At 48.8% G+C, this 23,346-nt stretch overlaps 1 protein-coding gene across 3 annotated transcripts in view; it reads right to left on the bottom strand.

The window, feature by feature from the left end:
* The window catches only part of ZFHX3 (zinc finger homeobox 3), a 428,452-nt gene that overhangs the window by 170,403 nt on the left and 234,703 nt on the right, over window positions 1-23,346 (bottom strand). For all 3 annotated transcript variants that reach the window (XM_082436143.1, XM_082436142.1, XM_082436141.1), the window contains one exon: window positions 1,929-4,693. In XM_082436143.1, the coding sequence (XP_082292269.1) occupies window positions 1,929-4,647 (2,719 nt within the window). In that variant the 5' untranslated portion in view covers window positions 4,648-4,693. The remainder of the gene's footprint in view (window positions 1-1,928; window positions 4,694-23,346) is intronic.

The raw sequence follows: 23,346 nt of genomic DNA, 5'->3' as shown, positions 1-23,346 counted from the left end.
CACTCCCAGGGGTGCATCCCCTGTGGCTCACTCTGGGGACGAACAAGATGACTGATCCCTATGCATCCATGATTATCCAGTGGGTAAAACATCTTCAAATCGTTTGGTAAGAAAAGATCAACAGGTCAATGTTCCAAAACAGAAAACAAGATTAAAGTAGCAAGGATTCAAATTTAAATGCACGGTAGGAACAACAAATTAAATGCTGTGAAATATAACTCATCAGCAGCAATTAGCACTGCAACACCACATGAATAAAGACATGCCTACTGGGGAGGTTTAGCCCTCTGGCATGAACCTAAGCCATCCTAGGATAAAGGCACTTGCTCATGCTTTGTTGCCGAGAACAACTCACTCCCATGTCAGGAAGGGTATCCTGTTTCATTCAGGACATCACTGCTGGTCTCAGGAGGTTAGCGGGATCAGGGAATGAAGACCAGGCAGTGTGTGTCCGAGGCACGCGTAGTTGGGGCAGGAGGGGCCCAACCATCACACTGGTCCCCGCGAAACTGGTTTGTACATTTTCTTGCTACAGAAGCTCTCCCCCAGAAATGGTCATGATCCTTTGATCCTTTGATCCATGATAAAGAGTCATGGCTTCTGCAGCAACATGGATGGACCTAGAGACTGTCATACTGAGTGAAGTAAGTCAGACACAGAAAGACAAATATCATATGGTATCGCCTATATGTGGAATCTAAGAAAAAGGTACAAATGAACTTATTTACAAAACAGAAGTAGAGTCACGGATGTAGACAACAAACTTACGGTTACCAGGGGGTGTGGGGGGTGGGAAGGGATAAATTGGGAGATTGGGATTGACATATACACACTACTATATATAAAATAGATAACTAATAAAGACCTAGTATATAGCACAGGGAACTCTACTCAATACTCTGTCAATGGGAGAAGAATCTTCAAAAAAAAAAAAAAAGTGAACATATGTATAACTGATTCACTTTGCTGTACACCTGAAACTAACACAACACTGTAAATCAACTATACTCCAATAAAATACTTTTTTAAAAATTAAACAAAGAAAGAGTCATGGCTTTTGGCGTTCAAATCCTATCCTCTTGGTCCCGTTCTAGCTCTATTAGGCCAATAGTAAAACAGCCAACCCACGTCTTCTAACGTGGAGCCATGTCCTCCATGGCAACAAAGGCTCCGTTAACCGGGATCTGATATTAAACCTGGGCTTTCTTTAATTTACAGTTTTAGAATTTAGTCATCTCTCATCTATCACACCACTCCTCACGGTGCCCCAGGGTCATCTAATTCCCAACTATACTGATCACTGGTAACTCATGCAAATAAGAAAGAGAAAGAACCCGTCTCTTTCATCAAGGTCCTGGTGAAAACACTGGAGAGCTTTGAGAAACGTATCTGGGTGGCTCCCAGTCAGCTCAGAACCAGCCTTGGCTTATTTAAATAAGACACACTACGGTTTCCCGTTCCTCTTCCGGAGATGACTGTTCCTATTTAAAACTCCAGCTACTGTTTCCTGTACATTTCAATAAATATTTAATGGAACCCCAAAGTTTAGGGGAATTGTGGCAATTTTTCAAATCGAGAAAGGGACAGAGAAAGGGGGAATGGGAACAGAAGGGAAAGTTGACCCGAAGCCAAAAACTAGAGGAAACACTTATATTTTAATCCCGGCCCGCGGAGCCGGAGTGCAACCACGTCTCTGCTGAACGCAAATCACCTTCCACAGGCTCACACAGAGTTCAAGGGATTCTTGAGAAAAAGACGTGACGGCTGGACGCTCAAGTCGAGCACAAAACAACTCTCGAGAAAATAAAGATCCCCCAAATCCACAGGACTCGACAGAATCCACCAAGTCAACACGATCTCGGCCCGCTCTCAGCTTCCCCCGGTTTAACTCCCATCCTCAGAACAGACACACACGGAGTCAGCCTCACCTAGAGCGGGCGTCATGGCGGCCATGGGCCCGGCGGGGTCCAGCTGGAATCCGCCCATCACGAACTGGGCGTCTGGGGCCGCGCTGTCCACCTTCAGGTTGGGCAGGTTCATGTTCTGGGCCAGGTAGTACTGGTAGAGCTCGGCCTCCGCGGGCGAGGGCAGGCTGCCAAGGCCCAGGTGGCGGTTATGTTGGATCTGGGTCATGTTCTGCTGCAGCAACATCATGTTGTGCATGTGCTTCTCGCTCGTCATGTGGATGCGGAGGTTCCTGGCCACGTTGGTCTCGTAATCGCACACCTCACACCGCCAGGTGGGTTTGGTTTTTGGTTTGGTGGGCGAGGGGGCCCCACAGGAGCTGCCGATACTGGCCGCGGCCGCCGCCGCCGCAGCAGCGGCCGCCGCCGCCCCAGCCGTGTGGCTGAAGACCTGCTCGCCCCCTCCGTTCTGCAGGTTCTGCATGTTGTTGAGATGCTTGTCGGACTGCATATGAATGCTGAGGTTGCCTTTGGTAGTTGTGGAGTAGTTACACACCTCACAGCGGAAAGGCTTGTAACCACACGTGTAGCTCTCGCCTCGGGCCAGCCGAGGGTGGGGCTGCCCGCTCTTGCAGTAGACGCAGGAGCCCCCCGGCTCCGGGTGCTTCTCCTTCATGTGCGCCTCCAGCGTCTGCTGGTACTTGTAGTGCCAGTTGCACTTGGGGCACTTGAGTGTCTTGCACGAGTTGCGAGAATGCATCATAGTCATGTGGCCGCCCAGCGAGCGGGAGGAGCCCAGGACCGTGTCGCATTTGGGGCACTCCACGCCACTCCCCGAGGGGCACTCCCCCACCCCAAGCTCGCAGAGGGAGCCAGCATGCTGGTGATGGGGGACGAAGCCCCCATCGTCCCCCTCTGTGCTTTCATTTGGTTCTGGTGCTGTGGCATTGTCTTTATTGGCACTTTCATCAGCAAAGTCCAGCCTCCTGCCGCCCTCTGCCACGTTGGCCCTGACGCCCTCACTGTTAAAGCTTAAACGATTCCTCCTGTTCGCACCATCAAAGACAACAAAGGAAGAAGCGGAATTAGAACTAGTAGAAGCTGCGCCCCTCGACAGGGTCTGGAGCACGTTAGGCATTAAGGGGGAGTTAGAAATGCTTTGGTTTGAGAGAGCAAGGTCCTTTTTGCTGCTACTACCTGCTGCGGCCCCAGACTCCTCGGAGGGCCTGTCCTCCAGCTCGTCGTCCAACTCGCTTGGAAAGAGTCCTTTGCAGCCCTCGTCCTCCTCCTCCTCCTCCTCTTCCTCCTCCTCGTCCTCCTCCTCCTCCACCTCCTCCTCCTCCTCGTCCTCCTCCTCCTCGGCCTCCTCCTCGGCCGGCTCTGCTTTCTCGGAGAAGCAATCCACATCGCCCACTTCTTGCTTCTCTCCTTCTGCTGCCCCAGAGTCCTTGCCCTCTGAGGATTTGGTAGGACTGGAGGCCAGAGGCCCCAGGGGGACTGAGGTAATGGGGGTCTTCAGGACTGAGCTGGTGAGCCCGCCAAGGTTCAAGAGGGTGCTGGGGGTCAAGATACCAGCCTGGGGCTGCTCGGGGCCGGCGGCAGGGCCGGCTGGGAGAGCCTCCTCCCCTTCCATTCGAATGCCACTAAATTTACCATAAAAACTGTGTCCGGGGCCTATGAGGTTAGCGGTGGAAACTAAAGGGAGTTGAAAGTTTTTGTTTTTTGGTTCCAGAAAACTTACAAGGGGTTCCTTGTCTTTGCCGATCCCTTGGATGATAGCGGAGATGTTCTTATTGCTAAGAAGTTTCCGCTCGTCTTCACTCAGGGTCATTCGATGGTCGTGCACCGCATGGGTCACAAACGAACGGACGTACCCGAAGGAGAGTTTGCACAAGAAACACATCAGGATGGGCTTCCTCTTGCCATAGAGCACGAAGCCATCAAATCTGGACAGGTCCACATTGTTGGGAACATCTTTGGATACGCAGGAGCTTTTGGCAGAGCCGTCACTGTTCAGGTAATCCTTGTTGCTTTTGTGTCGCACGTCAAATACGCGGAAGCTGTGCAGGACGGGGCTGAGCCCCGTCAGGGCTGAGGTATTCGGGAAAGCCTGGTCTGGGCCCTCAAACCATTTCCCGAAGGATGAGGCTATGTGGAAAGTGTTGATGATCTGTGGGTAGACGGGCGCAGCGCAGGAAGGGTCCCCCTGCTTGCCCGCCGAGGCGGGGAGAGAGTTCAGGAAGAGCGACGGGAGGGGCCCGCCGCCGCCCCCGCCCCCGCCCCCGCCCGGGGTCAGCTGGCTCAGGCTCTCGACGATGTAGGCCGAGCCGTCCGGCTGGTACACGATCTCCCCGGCCAGGTTCTCCACGTCACTCTCCTCGTCGCCCTCCTCACTGCTGTCGCCCCCGCTCTCCTCCCGCAGGGGCGGCGGGGGGCGCGCGCCGGGGCAGCGGTGCTCCATGTAGGTCTGGAGGCTGGCGAAGGAGGCCGAGCACTCGTTGCAGCTGACCTCCTTGCCGGCGGGCTCGGCCGCGGGGCCGGCCGGGACGGTGCCCTCCGCGAGGCGCTCATTGAAGGGGGCCCTCAGGCCGTCCAGGGGCCCGTGGCTCTCGCTTGCGGACTGCTCCATGCTACTGGGTTTGTCGGGGAGGTGGGCGCTGTTGGGTTCAGTCCATTGCTGGTGCTGAGGGATACCGCACCCATTGTCCTTCCCCGAGACGACAGGCGAGTCACAGCCTTCCATGGTAAGGCCTGCGTGGAGCTTTCATTGCACCCAGTACGGATCGGACCTGAAGGGCGGAGGCAAGGGGGAGAGGAGGGAGAGAGGGGGAAGAGAGAGAGAAAGGAAAGAGGTTAGGAGGGCCGAGGCTAAGGTCCCACACAGAGCGCTCTAACAGGCTTCTGTCCACACCCACAACAGAGACCGCAGGGCAGTGGGGACCCCGGCCGTCGCCCCACCCCGTCGAGGCGCAGAGGGTGGGCGGCGCCCCTGGGTGTCACGGCCGGGGTGCGTGGCAGGAGCGGGGGTGGAGGTGCGGGGAAAGGGGCATCAGGAGAATCCCTCTTTGTCTTCAGACTGTCGGCAGCTCTACCCCTGGAGACGGGTTCGAATCTGTGTTCTTTGCAAGCACAGCGTCAGAGTCGGGGCCGGGCGACGAGCCACAGGGGAGGAGGAGGACCGCATCAACTCGCCAGGCCCCGCCGAGGACGCAGAACAGCGGCCCCGCCGCACACAGATCGCAGCACAAAGCCACCCCGGCTGCCCGCACCGTCTGGGGGCCCGGGGGACGCCGGGGACAGACAGACAGGAGGAGGAAGACTTCGCAGCCCTCGAGGAAGGATCATCAACCTGGGAGGGGATACGCCATTTGATTTAGAGGCGAAGCTGTGCCGTTGCTCTTACTGACCAGATTTCTAGTTTGAGAAGCTCACGGAAAAGCGTTCAGGACTACGGGGCTCAAGGGCAAGCGTGCAGGCCTGGAAGAGCTCTGTGAAGCCCCCAAAAGGGCCCACGGCTGCATTCATCCTCTCCGAGTCTGGGAGACATCGTCCCATTTTACAAGCAGTAAAACTGAGGGCCTAAATCTAAAAACGAGGCCAATGCCATCCGGGCGCTGAGGAAGGCGGATCTCCCAATTCCCATCCCCTCCCTACAACCCACAGAACACCCTTGCTTGTGACTCAGCTGGTTTCAGACTCCAAATATGTAGGTGCAAAACGTGAGCTTGATGTTTCTAAGAAGAACCGCCCAGACTCTCAACGGGCCGACCCCCCGCCAGCAGAGAGGATCTCGCCCTGTCTGGGTGAGCCTGTCTGTTCGCCACTGGCTGGGTGGTTTCTGCTGTCAAGGATCTTCGCGGCGAGCCGAGATGGCAGCTGGGCTCCGCCAGCCCCCGCTCCACACCTGCCTCTTAGTTATTAGTCGCTACCCAAAGCAGCTGTCCTTCAGCCCTGGGGCTTTTCCGTTTCCGACTCCAAAGTGCCACTAAGCTGAATTTGCCCTCTGAGACCTTGCGTCCCTGGGGAGGGAGACATCAGATCACCCGCCACCGCTCTGCTCCTGTGGCAACAACATCACAGGAGTATTTCTTCCGTCCGGCCCCACTCCAGCAGGCAACTCAGCGCCTCGCACGGCCCTGACCATTCGCTGCAAATCCCAGGCCACCCTCCCGCCACACCTCCTTCCAGGAGAACACTTGGCTGCTTCTCCACCCACCATCTCATTCACACACAGTGGATGAAGGTTTTGGCTGCGTTTGGTCTCCCTCCCCACCAACCCCCATCTTCCCACTCTTTCTTCATTGCTTGATTCTCGCCTGCACAGTGAGCCAATAGCTCCCCCTCGGGAAAAGATGGGGGAGGCAGGTTTACCAGAAGTCTCAGGAGAAACAACTTTTTGGAAGAACGGGTCACGTTTTGTTTAAAACACACACACACACACACACACCACCTCTCAGCATATAACCTCAAACTCCATTACAACAAGGTTCCGTGTGCCTTAGAAAAGACATATTGACTTTAAACAAAGATAACCTCACCAAACCAAACAGCAAATGCAATGAGACTTCCTCGCAAGGCTCAGCTGGGATACAGGTGAGAATCCAGGGTGGCTCTTCCTAAGGACGCACATAATTGGCTGGATGACATCTGATTGACAGCTCAGGCCAAAAAGGTTGGCAGGCCTGAAGGGGCGGGAGGGTTAACAGCCCGATTGTAAAATCAATGTCATAAATGCTTGGTAAGTTACAGGAACATGCGGGAAGGGGAGGCCACGATTGATAAAGGAGGACAGCTTTGATGCTTCGCCAGGGACTTATGTATCGACAGCAAAGCCAACCTCCTCTCCAGACTGGACTGGGCAAAGAAACCTGCAAGCATTTACCAGTTAATTGGTGGGCTTTTCTTGCTCTGCTCTCTTCCTCCTCCTCCTCCACAAATCATCCAGCTAAGGGACTGGGACTTCTAAAAACTCACCTAACTTTGTTTTCTATTCCTCAGCAAAAGGTGTCAAGAAAAGATGACCTTATAGGCAAAGACAGATGCGCCCGTCACGGTGACGCTAGCCCCATGCGAGGGGACCACTCATTCGCAGGGGCGACAGCCCACTGAGACGCTGGTGGGAAAGAAGGATCCCACTCTGGACCTCAGGCACCAGTTCTGGGCTTCCTTTCAATGCTTGCTGGCCAGGGCAATCAGAAGCTCTTACAACTCTGCTAAGTCACGTGTGGTCCAGGGCCAGTGAGCTCACCAGTGAGCCTGTGAGAAACGCAGACTCTCAGATCAGAATCTGCATTTTTAATACAAATGCCCAGGGGATGTGCATTATTAAAGCTTGAGTGAGACACGCTCTATTTTACAACATCTTCACCAGACCACCAGCTCCTCCATGCCTGGGACCTGCACTGCTAGGTAACCAGGCAGGGTCAGTCTTGGGCCCGCCCACCAGTCCCTGGGAAGCGCAGGGATGCGGGTGGCCAAGAGGGGACCAGAGCACAGAGATGAAGAAATCTCTTAGCCCTGCCCCATCCTTCAGCTCCAGGACCTCAGGCCCTCTACCACTCTCCTACCCGGCCGGCAGTTCCTTTCACTCTGTTTATCAGCCAGTCAATAAGAAAAAGATAGTTCTTACTTAAGGAGGCAGAAGTCAACTCAGCAGGTCGATCGGCACTCTGTCTGTAAACACGGTTTCCCGTAAAATCAATGATCTTCAGTTACGGAGGGCAGCCTGGGAATCCAGCGGGTCCCCGTGCTCTCACAGCCCCCATACCCGCGGCTCTGCACCCCTCCTCATCCTCCAGTACTGCCAGGGCCAGCTCACACACCACAAACCCGCAACCCCTCCTGCAGCCTGCTTCCCTCCAGCCATTTACACCCCAAAATCCCCTTCAAACACAGACGTGCTCTACTCATGACCACCAGTGTTGTACTCAGCAAGGGTTTTTGTGTGTGTGTGTGGTTTTAAGAATTCAGTTAGATTTCAATTGAGCACATCTCTCCAGTAAGAGAGTTAAAGGGAAGAGACAGGAGGGATCTAGCCTCGCACTCTCTGCTGGGCACCTCCCTCTGCCGTGTGAGAAGTCATCTTGCACAGAAAAGTTCTAACGTCTTCTCTCACAAGTTATAGCTTCCTTGGAACCTACCTGTAAAGCCCCTGCATCTTTGCCAATATCGGTCTTTATTTTTCAAAGATGGTTTAAAATTATAAAACTCCACCCTGTCATCCTGGGCGCCACCACCCCCCCCCATCTCTCTCTTTCAACTGAGAAGATGTGATGTGACAGCTTTATCCCATTCCCTTAAGGAGACAGAACTGGGCTCCACGCAACAGTTACAGGGAAGCCGGGGTGGGAGGTGCAGTCACTCGGAAGGGGAGGGGGCTCCACTGGTGCGCCAGCTCCTGGAGAATTAAACATGAACAGTCGCACTGTGTAATTTTAAATTGTTAATTAGCACAGGGTTAATTAGGCGGTCCTTTCACAAGAGGCAGTTTGGCAGAAAACCAAGAAAGGAAACAAAGGGTAAGAAAAGAAAAACAAAGAAGAGCAGAGACTGCTAGAAACTTGCCCCCCGCCTCGTGAATAACCCATGCAGCATCGCCAGAGAGAAGTAAACCGGAGGGCTCCCGGGGACTCCCTGGTCTGCTGGAGGGGGATTCGATGAGCACCGGCTTCCTGAAGGCGATTTGGCAGTGGGTATCAAAAGCCTCAAAAATGCACATGCCCTTTGACTCAGCAATTCCCCCATTCCAGGAAACAATCCAAGATATGCATAGAGATATAAGATTATTCATCACAATGTTCATAACAAAAAAAAGAGATGGAAATAATCTGGGGAAACAAGGTACTCTCTAAATAAATTACAGTGCATAGCGTTCCATAGGATGTTAAAAAATAGCATTTTTAAAAGAAACTAGTTACGGGCATGGGAAAATGATCACACAGGATGCTGAGTGAACAAAGCCTATATAGGTCTGCATATGGAAATACATGAGATTTATATCAAAAAATTTTACAACGGTAATTGCTAAGGGATGAGGTTATGGGCCACTTCATTTCCTCCTTTGCGCCTTTATTTCCCAAGGCTTTTTAAAATGAAAATCATCTTAAGGGAAGTCATCGCTTCCTGTGTGTGGCATCATGGTAAGGCCTGTGGGTTCAATGCCACCTCGATGCTCATAACATTCCATGAGATGGGTGCTATTTTTTTTTAATTTTTTTTTTTTTTGATGTGGACCATTGCTAGTCTTTATGGAATTTGTTACAATATTGCTTCTGTTTTATGTTTTGGCTTTTTGGCTGTGAGGCATGTGGGATCTTAGCTCCCCGACCAGGGATTGAACCTGCACCCCCTGCATTGGAAAGCGAAGTCTTAACCACTGGACCACCAGAGAAGTCCTGAGTGAGATGGGTGCTATTTTTATCCCCATTTTGAAGAAGGGAAAACTGAGGTTGCTCAAGTTATGCAGCCTAAATGACAAAACCATGGTCTGGCTGTGGAGTCTGTGTTCTTTGCCACTCTACTATGTTTTTCTTTAGTGTCTGTTTCTCAAGGAGAACTTCAGAACATCTGACATTTACATTCAATCTTTAGGTACCAGGGACTGTTCTAAGATCATGGGCTATCAGGATTGCTATGTAATGGAACACTGCCAGTTCATACACACGCCCTTATTTTTTTTTTGCTTGGGAGTGGAGGGGGAGGAGAGTTCAAAATGGACTCTCTTACTTGGATATCTTCATAGAGGAGAGAAGGGAATAAAAGTTCTTTGCTGTTGCAAGGAACTGTATGGTAGGCCCATTATCCTGACTTCTTTCAAGAAAAAAAAAAGGCAGATTCCAGAAACTATAAATCTAGAAATGTATTCATTCATTCATTCATTAACTCAACATTTACTGCACACCTATTATGTGCCAGATGCTAGGGAATCAACAATAGACAGGTCTCAGCTTACATTCTTGTGGGGAAAAGACTGCAAACAAATAAATACAATGTTAAATGTGAAAAAGCACTCAGAAGTAATATAAAACAAGAGAAGGGGAAGGAGTGATGTGTATCATCATTTTGGATAAAGTAAATATAAATATATATATTTGATTTAAAAGGATACGTTATAGATTATATACTGCAAGTTCCCCACAGTTTTAGAACAGAGTCGACAGTTGCTGAATAGCATCTGGGGAGAAAAAGGTCCTGAGGAATTAGCAATTAGCTGCAGGTTCAGTAAGAAAATCCACATAAAATAAACTGAAAAACAGCTTCACTTAGATTCAATGATCTGAGAAATGCAGTAGAGGGTACTTTTTGATTTTAATAACGTATCCCAAAGTTTATCATTTCTTTGTATCTAGGGTAGCAAAATGTCTTTCAAATAATAAAGTCTGCCTGATTTTAAAGCTGGAGGATGCCGTTACCTAAAGTACCCACTCAGGGAATTCCCTGGTAGTCCAGTGGTTAAGACTCTGCACTCCCACTACAGGGGGCACAAGGTTCGATCCCTGGTTGGGGTAAGATGTTGCATGCCACGCAGCATGGGGTGGCGGGGGCGGGGGGGGGGAGAGGAGGATATACAGTACCCACTCAAAGGTCAGTGTGCCTGGGGACATGCCTTAATTCCTGCCTTATCCCTGGTTCCCTTCACTTAAATCAACAACCTGAGGGGCAGACAAGACCAAGCACATACACCAATTTGCAAAGTAAATAAAGTCGAGAGGACTAACTAATATGCTAATTAGTGGAATCAGGACTTAAAAAAAAAAAATCTCAATAAGTTGGAACAACAGGCTGAAACAAACAAGATGAAATTTTGAAAGGATAAATAGGAAGCCTTGTATTTCAGTTCAGGCAAGCAGTAAAACCAACAGAGAACGGAAGAGACTTGGATTAACAGTAGTTCATGCAAAGAAACCCTGGAGGTGTTACTTCACTACAAATTCAGTGGCAGCCCAAAGCTGACATGGTGACCAAAGACGTAAATGTGGCCTCTGGGCTACAGGGGGTACCTCTACCTGTTCAAACTCAGCAGGATCACAGCCCCATCATTTTCTCTGCCTGCATGAAGAATGTTATGAGCCACATGGGGAAATCTCGTAAGGGGGGTACTGACAAATGAATGGCTTGACCACGATCAGCTCAAGAGCAAAGAAAAGAGGGGTCCCCATTGCAGGGCAAGACAACTATCCTCAGCCACGCGAAGGCCCGCCTGCCACGTACACTGAGGATTAGTTCCGCGTCTTCTACTTAGCTTCAGGGTTTAACTAGGAGTAATGAGGGGGAATTTATAAAAAATTAGAGTTCAACTCAATATAAATGAAAATCTTTCTCTAGATTATCAAAGCTCCCAAATGGAATGCTGACTCTGGTTTCATGAATGGAGAAAAAAGACATCTTGCCATGGCCGGAGGTTCCATCAGGCAGCCTCTGGGGTCCTCTGAAATGCGAAGATTCTATTCATTCCTAGTGATCCATCGGGTTGCTCAGTCAGCTTTATCAGCTTTAACCTCCTCCTCTGTGATCCCATAGTGTTTTGCATATGGCGATACATTGCAATTCTGGGGTTATCGCACTGCTGTAATTATATGTTGGCTGGTCTATTTCTGCCACTAGGCTGAAAGCAGCTTGAGAGTAGGTTCCATGTCTCATTCACCTCTGTACTGTCCACATCCAAGATGTAATAGATGCTTAAAAAAACCATGGGGAAAATTAAGACAGTAGGAGAAATGATAACACTTTGAGAGGGAAGAAAAAAAGATGACCCCTGTACACATTCTTACTTTTCCTCTTAGTTGAAGAAATGTGTGGTGTAACCATTCTCCTCTAAATGGAACCAGGTCTCCTTGTAGAACTGGCCGGTTCTTGGGCTGGGGCAGAAAGAGTGCAGGATGAGCGTGGGGCATCTTTCTGAGCCAGAACATAAGGAAGTGCTCTAAGAATGAAGAAAGTGTGACCAAAGAACCCAGGAGCAGGCTGCAGGGGCTCTCACTGCCTGAACCTGGGACAATGTGAGCAAGAAAGTTACATGAGAGTAAAGAACTGTCACCCAATACATAACATAAGAATCCATGATTCCATACTTCTATAAATTAAAAAAAAAAAAAGTGGGAGAAGGGAGAGTTCTTGCTTAGGGTGGAAATCCAACTAACATATGCAGAGGCAATTACGGATTTAGAAAAACACCATTTGGTAACCATCATCATAATAACCCATTCAGGAAAGAATCAATGGATACTAAAACTGGTGGATGAAAGTTTGAGTAGTTACAGAATATTTACACAGTCTCAAAGTATCTCCCCACAAGACACTTATTAACTACAGAAGAAGAAACAGTAACTCTACAGTGGAGAAACCTGGCAGACATCACCTTCCTTCACCATGTGATCAAAGTTAGGATCACCAGGAATGAGACAAATAGCCATCCTGTGCCTCCTGAGAGGATACACTGAGAAGAACACAACATCCCTTCCCTGACATGCCTGCCAAAAATGCAAAACCTGAGTCTAATCATGGAGGGAGCATCAGGCAAATCCAAACTGGGGACAGTCTACAAAATGTCCTAGGCTCCTACTGAGCCCGCGTGCCACAACTACTGAAGCCCACGCGCCTAGAGCCCGTGCTCTGCAACAAGGGAAGTCAACGCAATGAGAAGCACGAGGAGTAGCCCCCGCTCGCCACAAGTAGAGAAAGCCCGCACGCCGCACCAAAGACCCAACGCAGCCATAAATAAATAAATAAAAATAAATAGAAAAAAACATGTCCTAGGCTCTTCAGAAATGTCAGTCAGGAGGCAGAAAGACAGATTAAAGGGGACTAAAGAGACATGACCAATGAACATAACAAAGAATCTGGATTCTCTTTCCCTATAAAGGGTACAATTGGGACAACTTGCAAAATCTGATAAAGATCTGTAGATTGGGTAATAGTAGTAGATGAATGTTCATTTCCTAATTTTGATAACTGCAGTATGGTTATATAAGAGAATATCTTTGTTTTTAAGACATAGACACTGATACATCTAGAGGTGAAGGGGCATGATGTCTTGATTTTCAAACTGCTTAGTAAAAAACGTGTGAGAATGTGTTGTCTGTACAGACCTGCATAAATACAAACATACAAACAGAACTTAGAAAATGCTAACTTGGGTGGCGGGGGTCTGGAGGAAAGGTATGTTAGAATTCTTTGTCCTATTATTATAACTTTCTTGTACATCTGAAATTATATCAAAAGAAAAAGAAAAAAGAAATTGTCCAGTGCAGGAATTCTACATGTTGAACCTCCCAAAATACCTATGAACAGCCAACCCAGCCTGATCCCCTAGCCTTATCTTCATCTGAAATCCATTCCTGGCACCGCTTCATGAAAGGAGGGAGGCTGCGAGGCTGGACGGGGAGGTGCAGACAGACAGAGAAAACTGGTCTTCCCTTCCTTCAGCCGAGAGGTCCTAGATAGAGCCCCCTGGTTGGAGGAGACAAACGGCCATTCTAAGTCAGGCGGAATTGCAAGTAACACACACTCTATTTACTAAGACACCCATGATCCTGACTCAGGACAGATTTCCCTAACTTGGTGAAGAGCAATTCTAAATATAATGGCAGAAGCAGCCACCGCAGAAAAGAACCCCGGCGACCTACAGAGGGTGGGCGTTGCTTAACCTAGACTAAAACACATTCGCGAAAATACACAACAATGAATAAACTATCCCCTTGGCCTCAAAAAAAAAAAAAAAAAAAAAAAAAAAGCCAAGGGCAACCTAGATTCTGAGATAAGTAGAAACCTCATTCAAGGGGCAAAGAAATAATACCCTCATCTGTTTAGCTTGGAAGCCACTGAAGAACCATATCCAATTCCATTCTGTGCTTTATACAATAACTGTATTTGTATATTGCTGTTGTGTATAAGTCAGTAAGTGTTAAACCATAAATCGGTGAGATTCCATCCTCTTGGTAGCAATTTCCCAGTAGCCTTAAGAATTATTCTGTAACTATGGCGAGGTCAGAAAACACACACATGCTGGAACAGGTCTCTTGTGTTGCAGGAGGACCATTGCCCGGAAGGCCCAGAGAACTGTCCAGGCCCTGGGCTTCGTGTTTGCTAATAAGTGCATCTGTGCTCTTTCCAGCGTGAACATAAATCAGCCTGGAAGTGAAAACTGCTAGCTCAGTCCATTCTGCAGGGAATCCACAACTACCATGATTATTCTGGCTCCAGTGGAGCCGTGAGATCATAAGCAGAGCCAGGTCTAGGAGCCCAGGCTGCGGGTGTTGGGAGAGATGAGCTGGTATTTAGGGGAAGAGAATTTGTTACTATACACACGGACACACTCACAGTTCAAAAACACCAAACCCAGGAATACAGTAACAAAAAGTGAAATGACTCAGCTATTACTTAATTCTCTGCGTTTTTCTTAAAAAAAAAAAAAAAAAAAAGGATTTGGGGCAATTTAACCAGCTATCCCAACACTTAGGTACTTACCTCAGTGTCTACCCTGAGACCTCTCTACCATATCCTGAGGACTACAGGCCAGCATCCTTTGTCCACCTCTGGCCTGAATGGTTCTCTCCTGACCTGGATTTATGCACCATAACACATGGATTCCCCCCACCTCCCAGATGTGAAGCAGCCCCTCCTTCCACCAAATGCAGCCCCTTTAACTTCCCTCTTGCATCAACTGCCCCTCCTACCTGACAGGTGCGTACCTCAGCCTCTCCGTCCTCGCCCATCCCTCAGTGCTTTCCCCACTGAACTGGATACCTTCCCCCACTGAGTGTACTACTTCAGTGCCTTCTTTTGCCAGCACCCAAAACTTTTCATCTCTGATTTCCTAAAAATCCCTCTTAAAAGATCCCATTTCTGATCTCTCTGTTTTTCCTACTGGGCTGTGGAGCAAAAGCTAGGAAATGATGTAAAATGTACCATCTGGCCCGTTACAGTTTCATTCTGGCATCTCATCATGTTAGACTTATTTTAAATAATTTCTTCTTATGAAAGGAGTATGAACTTGGTATTTTAAAAATTTGGGGGTATGTGAAGAAAAGCTCAAAAGCTGAAATAAAAATCACCTATAATCCCACCAGCCAGAGAGCCACTGGGAGGTTGAAAATTTTTAGGTTTTTTTCTTCTATGTATCGATAGTTAACACATCTTTACCAACCTCAGATCACACTGCTCCTTAAGTGGACTGCCCCTTTAACTTAATTTAGGCATTAAACTGTTCCCATGACATGAAACATTCTTCGTAACTTAGAATTAATGCGTGCATACATACTGCATCCTATGGACATAGCATAATTTCACTAAGCTCTATTACTGGACATTTAGGCAATCCCTAATATTTTGCTGTTAACGCTGCAATAAACTCTCATAAATCTTTGTGCATATATAATAACAAAATAATAAAAATAAGTAGCAGCTCTATTACTACCCTCTTAGTAGGGCCAGGCATGGTTCTAAGCACTTTTTAAATAGACATCATTTCATTCGATCCTTTCAACAGCCCATTTTACAGATGAGGAAATTGAGGGTTAGAGGGTTAAATGCCTTATACAAGTCACATACTAGCTAAGTCAGCCTTCAAAAGCAGGTAAGCCTTCCTTCCTACTTTAAAACCTAGCATTTCACCCATAACATTCCATCTCTATTTTCTTAGGACGTATTTCTGGAAGTGTAACTGCTGGCTCAAAAGCTAGGAATATTTCAGGCTCCCCGGCATAGGCCAAATGGCCCTCTAGGAAAGCCTTTCCAACTCATGCTCATTGGCACACAAGCCTCAATTTTCCTGCACCCTCATCAATAGTGGGTATTATTTTGTTTAAAAAAATGTAAATTTGGCAGGCAAGAAACGGCATCTCATTTTAACATACATTTTTTGCTAGTAAGAGAGAACCCATCTGCAGATAGTTATTGGCAATTTCTATTTCTTTTGTTAATTGCCTGTTACTTCTATGGCAGGGGTGTGTTGCCCTTTCCATGATGATTAATAAGAGGGCTTCATAGGGTTTTACTGGCCACCCGTCCCACTTGACTGGCCACCATATTCTACTCCCACGTGAGCTCCTGAATGGAAGCCTGACCACTCACACCGCCAGGCACACAATGCTGCTTCGTCCTTCCCTTGGATCTCAGCTCCTTTAAGCGAGAGGACTGTGCCCATGGCTTCACTTCCCTGACTCTAATCTTCTAAAGCCAGCTGGCTCCTCCGGCTCTGTGTGCGTAGCGGGAGCTGGACCGCCTCACGGCAACAGTTCTCAAGCTTTGCTGTGCAGCACACCCAACCACAGAGCTGAGCGGAGATACACAGAGACACTGGGCCCCACCCCAGAATACAGGCTCAGGCTCTCCGGAGGGGGCGCTGGACACTGCTTCAGGGGGGTCAGAAGGCCCCATGTCTCCAAGATTCGGCCCTCTCTCCAAGGTCACCAATGCCCTTCTTGGGGTAACCAATAGTTGTTCCTCTTTTCCTCTCTTCAATACTCTTCAATCTCCCCTGCATTCAAAACTGCTGACTGTCCCCTTGAAATCTTCTCCCCCCTTCACTTCTCTGACATGGTTCTCTGGCTCTCCTCCTACCTCTCCAACCTCTACCCTGCCTGCCCCTCTTCCCATCCCTTCAGCCCTCCATGGATGCACTTTTCCAGTTATTCGATAAAATTCCCTCTTACATTAACCCACAGAAGTCTCTCCTCTCTGTTCTATAGTATTTAACCACCATCATTCTTTCTTCCCCCTTGGCTCTCTGCTCTTATCTCTGTACCTCAACTACCTTAACTACTTCTGTGGTTTCAATTACTGAAATTATGAGTTGACTCCCAAAACAAAAATTTCCATTCCTGACTTATCGCTTGAATATGCATCTCATACTTTCAGCAGACCGCAAGATGTCTGCAAGCGGCTAGCCTTCCATCACTCCACACTCAGCGTGGCTCGACATGTCCAAGTGGAACTGCCCCTCACTGAACGCCCTGGGCTCCCCAGATGGAACTCTCGGTACCATCTTTGATTCCAGAAAACAGAAAGGGAAGATCACTCTGGCCTCCCCGCCGTCATATTCGCCCAGTGCCCGTCCCAGGCAAGAGACAGCTGATACTCATATTCAAACTGATGCTCTCCAGACTGGTTTTAAAACACTCTGAAATCGGCCACCACACTATTAATCAATCAGCTCTCTCACTTCCCCAACAGCAGGGTCTCCTCCCCATCGTCACATTCTTGCCTCTGTTTCTGCAGCCCCAGGCCCTGTGGACGTTCTCTCTCTTCCTCAACATTTATCCAAACCTTGGACGTCCTTTAAGAAGCACAAGCTCCAGTTCCACGGAGGCAATAAACTCCCCTCCTGTCACTCAAACCCACAAAACTCTCTCCTCTCTGAACTCCGAAAGTAATCACCACCACACTGACACTAAAACGTTCCCTCCTTGCTGCAGCTTGGGTACTTCTATCTCTACAAATGGACGATAAGCTGCTTGAAGGCAAACATCAGCTTATAATTCTGTTCATCTCCTAGCACAGTGCTAAAAGCGTGCAGGATGGATAAAAAACTTGATTGAGTTTTAACTTAATTAAAACATGATTAGCTTGATTAGAAAGAGCACTCCCTCTCTCTAGGATACATCTTAAATAACGTTAGTGGGAGCGTGTTGATCTGAACGTTACATATAATTGATCACCAAAGACCCATTCATCCTAATTCTGAGGCTCAGGTACGACACCTGAGTACCTCAGTATTTTGTGATTTATTATTTCCTATTCCAAATATCCGAAAGCTCTGAAGTCTACAGAGGCGGCCCTCATTCCAGCCACCTTAAATAGACGGTCAACGAAACAGAAATCCAGGAAGCCAAGCAAGTCCCTAAATATAATTCTGGGTTTCAAGGGGAGAGTGAGGGGAATCAGGTATGGACAAGGTTTCTGCCTCATGGAAAGAGCTATCAGCGCTAGGCTCACTAGGGTAAGAGGTTCCTATGAAGTAGTTCTTGGTCAGCAGAACATTTAATTTGAATAGCAGGAGAAACTGCGGGGGTTCAAGCTGCACAGACCCAAGAGAAACTGAGTTGAGCACATTCTTTGTTTGTACTTGCTATTTCCAGGATGCAGGTAGACGCAGCCACGGGCCTTAAGCTTTCTTTTGTATAGATCAGATCTATGCGAGAACAAATGAATAACCTGTTAGCTGCTTTTCTCTGGTCCCGCGGCAGCACCTGGGAAACCCCATCCAACCTTCCCGGATAGAGGAACTCCTGCTCTCCGCTAACTCTGCCACCTGTCGTTCAGGGATGATCGGGAAGCCTGGGAAGGGTGAGGGGAGAGGTGGCCTTGGGGAAGGAAAGTCTCCCTCAGCGCGCATCTCCAAAATGACTCTCTGAAAAAGGAGTGTGTTTTCCTCCCGGCAGGAAGAACGCCACATGGCGGGCTCGCCATCAGCAGCGCACTCTGGCACAAGGCTCCGGAGTTGGCACCATGACAAGACAAACAAGGGTTGCCCTTCGAAGGCTCATTAATGGGGCAACACACACACACAGGGCCTCTCACCAGTGCAGGCACAGCGAGGTCTTCAGATCTTCCCTGGCTCGTTAGCGTAAACAGCTTTTCAAGCAGCAGGGAGCAAGAGGCACCACTAAATAAAGCAGGAATGGAGGCTGTACAGCCCCAGCCATTGGCAAGTGCACCAAGGGGGGTGGAAAGCCAGTGCACGGGGTCTTCCCCAGGCCTCAGGAAGGGGGCGCCTTGGCTGATACCCTCTAGGTGGTGTGCGGCCGGCATCTCCCTAGCTCCCTATTTGGAAAGTACACTGTAGATGGCAATTCCATCACAGAATTTCCTCCTCAACAGCTTCATTGTACTCAGCTGAAGGTTTGAGAAGCACACTTCCTGTTGGGTAGTCCTTAAATCCTAGAGGCCTAAGGAGTTATTTTACATTTCAGTTCCCTTCCTTATGGCAAAGTGGAACAGCAGTCATGGTGACCTTGGAGGACTTCAAGACGGACTAAAGAGGGTACAGATTCTGTTCGCCCTCTGAGTGTGTTTGAAGGACTTCCAAATTCCAAAGCTTAAAAAGCCAACTAGGTGTTGGGTGGGTGGGTGTGCGGGTTGCAGACGTGCGGGGAGTGAAACTTAATTACGTGTCCTACTCTTCACAGCCCCTTCTCCATCCCACGTGGCAACTAGGAAGCCAATTCTTTGCACCGTTACTTTTAATCAAGAAAAACACATTGAGACCTATTTACCACTGGCCACTTCAAAGAGTGGCCCTGGGAATTAGGCAAAACAACAAAGGAAAATTTCTTCTTCAAGTGTAAGGATACGAGCGTTTGCACTTCCTCAACCCTCCAAAAGCCACCCGAAGAGCCAAGTGACTGAGGGTAACAATGCCACCCTCACAAACTCAGCACAAATGGCCCAGGCGGTCTTTCTCCTCTTGCTGCTCCAAATGCTGCTTTTGGGTCAATAGCTGCTGTGAAGAACCACCAAGGCCACGTTAAATAGGACTTGAATTAATTATGCTTGAAAGTCTGTTATCCAAGCACTGCTAAGACCGAACAATTGAGTTTGGGAATGAGTGTGGTTACATATTTTTCCTTAATGGCTTCCTGAACACCCTGGTTAGGTCTGATCCCTGGCGGGGGGAGGGAATTGCCAGTTCAAGTCATAAAAAGTGATCAATGTAGATCAAGACCCTGTGCTAAGTGTCTAAGATCAGAGAACAGAAACGTATCGGTGCAAACACACAAACATCATTTCACACAAAATGAAAACTGCACGTTAACATTGAGAACTTCAGCTTCCTTCTGAAGTGGCACCCTCTCTCCTCTCACCCCTACAGTTCGGCTCTTCCCACCAAAACTTCCAGCCCGCAGCCCTAATCCTGGACAGCGCCAGAACAAGAGCAAGCTGGCGGAAACTGTTTCTGCAGCTCCGAAAGATCGCAGCGTTAAGCCATGCTGAGATTGGGGGAATCCAACCTGGCTGGTTAACAGGGCCAATTTCTTAGGCCACAATAATAAAGAGGCTACTGGGGTTCTGGCCCCGTTGGTCTTAGCTTTAAATTTCTGTGAATCATGCTTAGCCAGAAACTCACTGGCTGCTCTAATGATTTTCATCCATTCACACAACAGATGTTCACTGAGTGCCTACAATATACACAGCATCCCTCCTATCAATACAGACTCCTACTAGCTTGCTCTCACTAGAGTTCAGACATGCAAAGTAAGAACCTGGACGGCGGCGACCATCCAGGGCAGGGTGCTAGCAGGGAGAGACACAGAGCTTCACGTGCTGCTGGATTCACGGTATCAACACAGTTATCCAGGTTACCACTCCCCCCATTCCAGAGCCTTCCTGCTCTAAGGCCAGAATCTGTCCTTCTATTAACCAGATGTGGCCAGTGAGGACCTCTGATGTCCACTGCATTTAGAAACATGGCTCAACTACTGCAACTCATGGTTTGGCGAGTTGTGCCATTACCCTGAGCCCCTATGGTGCTGGGGACACCACAGTGCTGGTGCCTGGGTCCACCCCTACCACAACCCCCAGCCGTGCCCATCCCTCTCAAGGGTCTCACCTTCAACCTGCATGAGAGTCAGTGGTCCATGTCTGAGATGGACCATTTCCTGATGGCCCAGGATGAAGGCATGCTGTCCCCCAAATAACTTATGAAAAAATGCCAGAACCACTGAACTGGCCTTCACGTAAGCATTTCTTCTCCTTGGACGTTGACAAGACATGGTGCGATTTCACTTCCACTGGCTCCTCTCAGGTGATCCAACAGGTTCCCTCATCGTCACCTGCCCTGAGCATCCCCCCACCCTGGTGTCTCTGGCCTCAGTTCCCCTTTAGGCTGGAGCCAGTGACCTGAGAGGCTCCGCCCGCGCGCGCACGCACACGCACACACACACACACACACACACACACAGTAGCCGAATATTTCAGAGGCAGCGTTCACCGTCCCCCAGCCCTTTCCGGAGGTGCTGGAGCGGGCCTGTCCCCACGCTCCAGCTTCCACACAACCAAACATCGCCCTCCGACAGAGCCTCCCCGTGTTCACGACATGGTCCTGAAAGTTCCAGGGAATAACACAGCGGTTATCTGGTTCTTAATGGGCTGATAATTGAAGCCTAAAGTCTAGGAATTAAAATGAACCAGCTCTGAGAAGCCTATTTACCAACTTTAACTCGGCTTCGAGTTGTCCCCCCACAACCGTCTGGTTTCCTATCACAGGTCATTGGAAGAAGCTGAAATTTCTGTATTTCCTTTGGTGCCTATCTGGGGTGGGGCGGGTGGGGAGAGAGAAAGCAAAAGCCACCCTCATGTGTGCCCATCACGGAGCAATTCTACTGACCTCACACAAAGGGCAGGGGAAACCTGAGCACAGTTTTAAACCGTCCCCACCCAAAGGGTCGGGAGAGAGTTCAGGGCAAGGAGGGAAAAAGAAGGGAGAAGAAAAAGACCGGGAATTTTTCTTTTCTTTTTTTTTTTAAAGGGAATCTTTCCTAAGCATTCATTCCCCAGCCCTTCTGCCTCTGGGATGGAAAGTGTTACTCAGCTGCAAGGCCTCTTGCTAATTGCGGGTTTTTATTTTTATTTCCTATTACCCTCTCGCACGCCTGATGAGATTATTTTACCGGAACTGACACAGCTGGAAGCAGCAGGCATACGTGGAGCCTCTGAGGAGGTGATGCAATTTCATTTTCATTGATCAGAAATCAGCAGGGCAGTAAGTGATGGGAAATTCCATTAGAAGAAAACTTGCAAGCCATGAGCCTCAACTTCCTCGCCACACCCAGGACCCCCCAGGGGTCCTGCCTTCCTCTGGACTAGGTCTGCACAGAGCAGAGGCTCGGAAGCACCCTCCTCCACGTGGGAATGAAAGCATCAGGGCCGCGCTACCGGCCTGAGAGGGTGTCTGGCTGGGAGAGGAACATTGGCAGGACTCCTTCCACCAACAAGGGCACCGCAGTTCTCTGCGGATGAGAGAGAAGTCATCCAGGGACCCAGAAGAGGAGCCCGCAAAACCACGCCCCACAGCCCCTCAAAACCAATGCTTAACGGCTCCCTTTCCAAGTGTCACAAACAAGAAAAGAGGAGGCCACTAGCAATGGTTGTAAATATGTCTCCCAACCACTCACAGAGATGCTCCTGAAGGCACTGACCACGTATTTATTGAGCACCTACTGTGTGCCAGGGGCTCAACAAGCACAGACACAGATCCTCCCCTAGTGCTGCTGGAGGAACATCCTTCTCTCTCCTGGACAGTCACGGAAGCAGAGGTCCTGGGAGGTAAGGGAGAGAGCCAGCTGGGACCAATGACTTACTGAGTATTAGCACAGCCTCCCTGACAGCAAAGGCAGGCTGCGTGAGAGCCAACGAGAGAACTCGCCCACTAGAGAACTCGCCCACTCACGCGTGAGTCTTAGGATGAAGCACATCTGATTGCCTGGTCTGCTTTTTGCCAGGTAGAGCAGACGACTGACTGATACACCCACCTCTGTCACCCTACACATCTCAACAACAGTGATCCTCGCGTCCAAGGCTGGAACCAGAGGTGAACTCTTCAGAATGCGTAGAATGGCTACTGTTTTAGCAGTTAACACCCCCTCCCCCAACTGTTTGCCCAGCAAATACTGCTTCACTCACCAAGGGGAAAAAATAGCAAGGGGCTACTCAAAAAGACAAGTTCTACCAACAAAACAAAACAAAACAAAACAATCATCAGCCCGGTGGCTCACCAGACCTCCTCCTTTGGCCATTCTGCCACATAAAATGTGAATCAGAGAAGGACCAGGCCACACACACAAAATTAATACTGTTCCAAACAACTGTTCACCACTAAAATGGAAAAAAAAAAAATGGAAATGCGTAAGTGAGGACAATACGTCAAATCAAAATCTATCAGTAAGTTTTTACTGAGCACCTAAGCTGTGGCTCTACAAAGCAGAGACTACATAAGACAGGGACCCTGGGTGAATGAGCTTGCAGAGAGGTCAGAGTCACGTGAGAATACCCAGCACACAGTTATTTATTCACACTGCTTACAAGAATACACAATACATGATAGCATAAATTGAGGCCAGGGCAAGAGAAGAAACAAAAAACAACAGTGGAGGAAACTTGAGCCAAAAATGAAGCTTAAAATACATACAATAATAACCAACACATTGAGCCATAAATGTGGCTCTAAGCTTTCTTAAAGTCCAGAAGGAAAACATAATAGCCTTGTTTAAGGTACACTATTCACAATGTCCAAGAGAAAAAGAACAAGCCCATCGCTCAGGATTATTTAGCACCAACAATTTCTCAATTACAAAAATTGGGATAAGGACTAGGTAGCAAGCAGTACCTTCGAGGAGGTCATAATAAGAAGGCTTCGGTTTGAGGCCATTCAGTCTCACTGCCTCCTTTGATGGATGAGAATAATGACCCCAGAGAGTGCTGGTGGTTTATCCAAGGTCAGACAGCT

The sequence above is a fragment of the Balaenoptera physalus genome, assembly GCF_965194825.1.
Source record: "Balaenoptera physalus genome assembly, chromosome: 19".
Classification (NCBI taxonomy): domain Eukaryota; kingdom Metazoa; phylum Chordata; class Mammalia; order Artiodactyla; family Balaenopteridae; genus Balaenoptera; species Balaenoptera physalus.
The sequence above is the reverse complement of the archived record's forward strand: the minus strand, read 5'-3'. Positions and strand labels throughout refer to the sequence as shown.